General features: G+C 39.0%; 1 protein-coding gene across 3 annotated transcripts in view; it reads right to left on the bottom strand.

Annotated features, from left to right (window-relative positions):
- The window catches only part of TESPA1 (thymocyte expressed, positive selection associated 1), a 44481-nt gene that overhangs the window by 30627 nt on the left and 9891 nt on the right, over window positions 1-3963 (bottom strand). For all 3 annotated transcript variants that reach the window (XM_027768533.1, XM_027768534.1, XM_027768532.1), the window contains exons 2-3: window positions 2763-2970; window positions 1425-1467 (exon numbers count right to left, since the gene is read on the bottom strand). In XM_027768533.1, the coding sequence (XP_027624334.1) occupies window positions 1425-1467; window positions 2763-2925 (206 nt within the window). In that variant the 5' untranslated portion in view covers window positions 2926-2970. The remainder of the gene's footprint in view (window positions 1-1424; window positions 1468-2762; window positions 2971-3963) is intronic.

Genomic DNA, 3963 nt, shown 5'->3' on the forward strand with positions numbered 1-3963 from the left:
CTTGTATTTATGTGAATTTATTCATTTCGACTAGAACTAGTATGTTTGAAGTCGGGGAGGATATTTCAATTACTTGGTACCTCTCTAGGTCATTCAGGCAATTAGATATTTAGTAAATGCACAATTAACAATAGTTAATATAAACTGATAAAACTCAAGAGGACTTAATGGGATAAAAACATTAACTGAGCCAATTGCTTCTTCTGTATACATCTGGTAAAACTTTTAAAATCCTCAGAGAATTCTCATTCCGCGTTTGTCACCAAAATCTGCAAACATTACTATTGCCACCATTTCTTTTCTTCTCATATTTTGAGAACATCTTAATTGACTTTGAAGTCACTGAATTATAAATAAGATTAGGACAATAGAACAATAAGTTCTGTAAACAACAAAACAAACCCTAAATAAATCCTCTCTGGCATTGCCTTTCTGGGCAGAGTTGAAATACATAACATTGGATTATTTAGTGCTATTTGTTTTCTACCAAATAAGCAAGGGTGGATTTATTCATGTCAGTTAATAGACAGGTTTAGATTAAAGGTTATATAAAGCTTGAGATATTCCTGGGAGGAAAATAAGGAGCCAGTAGAAATTATACTGAGAACTCTTTATCTCATGAATGATCAAGCTTTCCTATGGGGGAAACACTGAGTAGACTGATGCAAGACAAATGTAAGCTCATGCTGATGGGCTGCAGGGTCTCAGATTTTAAAGACGTTCTGAGGAAAGAATGATATACTTTGTCTTGAAATGTCTGTTCTGATGGTTGGTAAGCCCCAAGCCTCTCTTCCTGTGTTCTGAGATAGAAATAAACAACAGAATGATGAAGTGCTCTTCAGCGAGAATAGTCAGAGAGTTAACTCTTCTTAGTTATACAGCGTAAGACTCCAGTCTGAGAGTGCCCTTTTCTCCACAGCATATCATCAGCCCTTATCAGTCTTTACACACAGGGATGGTACTATCTGTGATTGAGTCAATATACAGTGTATTCTGGATGGGAAAAATCATTTTGTATACTGCAACAATATACAGTGAATGAATGTAAAATAAATAAATAAATAAATAAATAAATAAATAAATAAATAAGACTCTAGTCTGAAGGGAAAAGCAGTGGAGTAGGGATCCGATTCTATGGCTAATTGCTCCCTATACAAGTAGATTTTCATCCATTATTAGCTTTAGATCAGATCTAGCCTATATTCCCAGTCCTCTAGACTAACTTAATCTTGGCCCAGCATTGTACCTGAGTCACAGCCCTCATCACCATCTTACTCTAAAGCCCTACAACACTCTTTGCCATAGCTGTCTCAACTGACTTCTCATCTCAAGCCCAATTCATACCCATTTCCCTAGTTCTGAGTTGCCTGTTAGCATTTCAAACCACCAATCACATCTAGTCCCATTGCCTGTTCAGCACTTACCCACAATCCTGCAGCCAGTCTTCGATCTTATTGATTGGATTCCCTAGGAAAGTCAGACACTGTATCACTGTGAGAACCAAAAGAAACCATTCTTACCCTCAACAACTAAGCCCACTCACTGTTTGCCTTTATATGAAGGGACTTCAAAAAATTTGTGGAAAAGCAAATGGAATTAAAGTATACACAAATTTTGAAGTCCCTGAACAGTTTTTTCATAATATGGATTTTCCATGAATGCTTTGAAGACTCACAAAAGCCGCATCATGAATCTGTCCTTTTCCCATAAAGCTTTTTTATTACTATATGAGAAGAATATTCTCATATATCAAAATGGTGGTTATTCTCTCTCTCCTTCCCTTAACTTTGGTGCTACTGGAAAGTGCCCACAGCTATCTTTTTCCTAAGTTTTAGGGATGGGGGTAGATCTTTCTCAAAAAAGAAAAAAATAAAAAAGAAAAAAAAAGAAAGAAAAGAGAGAGAGAGAGACAGAGAGAGAAAGCACAAGCACAATTTTGTATTTGTGCTTTTTTGTTTCCTACCAAATTATCAAGGATGGGCTTATTTCTATTCAGATTTTTTTTTTAATTGCCAGAAGACATGTATGTTTGCTAGGGAGAGACAGAGAGAAGAGGGAGAAAACACCTCTTACGGGACATGGTCACACTGCAATTCCTTCTCCCTCATCTCTCCAGCCAGACTGCGGGCATTCTTCCTGAACCTGGCATGTTTTTTACCAGGACGGGGATTTGAACTGTGATCAGTCACAGGGGCTCCAATTCCCTTAACCACTAGGCTAAGGTGTATCTCCTTCAGAATTTTTGCTATACTCTATATTCTCTGGTCATTTGAACCTCAAAGAAGCTCTGAGATTGTGTATGAAAGGTACTACTACAATTGGATATGTATGTCTAACAGAGCTCAGTGACTTCTCAAAAGTCATAGAGCTTGTTAGTGACAGTGTGGGCCAGAGCCCGGGCAACCAGCTTGAGTGACAGTGTGGGCCAGAGCCCGGGCAACCAGCTTGAGTGTAGTCTTATTACACAAAGTAGGAACCTCAACACACTCATAGAGAAACCCTCGCGGGGGATTCTAAGAGAAGTTTTTCAGCATGATACAAAAATTCACTCCTTTTTTCCCCCAAATTTTATGCCTCTTTCTCAAATAATTCATATTTTGTATAACTTAATATCTCTTCATTAAACTCATTTAAACTACCAAAGTGAGCCCTCCTGAGGACCTCCCTGAAATAAGGAATACCCTCTCTGTGCACCTGTGCCTGTTTTTACACTCTAACACAAGACAAAGCAGGTATCTGTCTGATGTTTAATTGCCTCTTACCATCTTGAAAAACATCATCCAGGCTGGAAGGCTCAGGATCTGGAACATCTTGCAGGGCAGCTGCAGCCTCCTCTTCCAGGACCTGGGTCTGCCAGTTTCGGCTCTGACGGAGCCAGGCCCGCCGTTTCTCCCAGGATGTAGGACTCAGCACAGAGCCCTCCATGGCCCTCACTTAGACTTCAGGGCCTCCTGGCACGTTAGCAGTGTCCTGGGAATTGAAGCACAGTGATACTTCATTATTTCCTGTTCAGAAATCAGAACTCTTAGTGTTGCTTCTAAGGTACCACAATCAGGATGTCATTCCAACTACAGTAATTCTGGAATTTGTTGTTTGGTTTTTGTCTTGATTTGTTTTGTTTTCTATTTTATGTATTAGAGGTTCATACAAGATTTCTCTCAGAAAGAAAGTCCTTTGATAAAAACAAAGACACACTTGTAGCCCCAGCTAGGTGCTACTTTATAGGATGCGTAAAGTTAGACTTGTGTTCATGGAAATGTGTGTGTCACCTGTGTTTGCTATGAGGGTATTTGGATTGATTAGGGTCTTTGGTGATTCAATAAAATCTGGGGGGGAAACAGTATAGAAAGCAAACATAGATACCAGAGACAGTGTGGGAGGAGAGTGGGAGATGGCAGAGAGTAAGAGATAGGGAATCAAGGATGGGGGGGGGGAAGCAAAACAAACAACAAGAAATGGAAGATTATTTGCTGACAATAACATGTTTGTTGATGTGCTTGATTGAGACAATATACAGTGTACTCTGGATGGAAAATCTCATTTTGTATGCTGTAATGATGTACAGTGAATGAATGCAAATAAATAAATTGAAATAAAAAAGAAAAACAAAAACCAAAAAACAAAACCCAAAGACACACTGCCTTCAGCCATCAGCAACTGGCACCTTCAGGATGATCACTTTCTAATTTGTCCGCTTGTGTTTCTACGTAGCTCTGAGCGAATGCCCCAGTTCATCAGTGCAATTATTGATCCATATATCTATATTTAATTTAAAAGTACCTAATCAACACTGCATTCTTTCAAAAGTTATATAATGAAGGTACTAGATACATATACAAAGAGGAACGAAGAGGGGAAGAATCATTTGATTGTCCCGATAGAGCTCAAAAAGGCAGGAGGCTAATGCATATTCATTGCCTTATACTGTCCTGCTGCCTCTTCTCCACATGCACAGCCCACCAG

This window comes from Tupaia chinensis, unplaced genomic scaffold, assembly GCF_000334495.1.
Source record: "Tupaia chinensis unplaced genomic scaffold, TupChi_1.0 Scaffold146740_1, whole genome shotgun sequence".
NCBI lineage: Eukaryota > Metazoa > Chordata > Mammalia > Scandentia > Tupaiidae > Tupaia > Tupaia belangeri.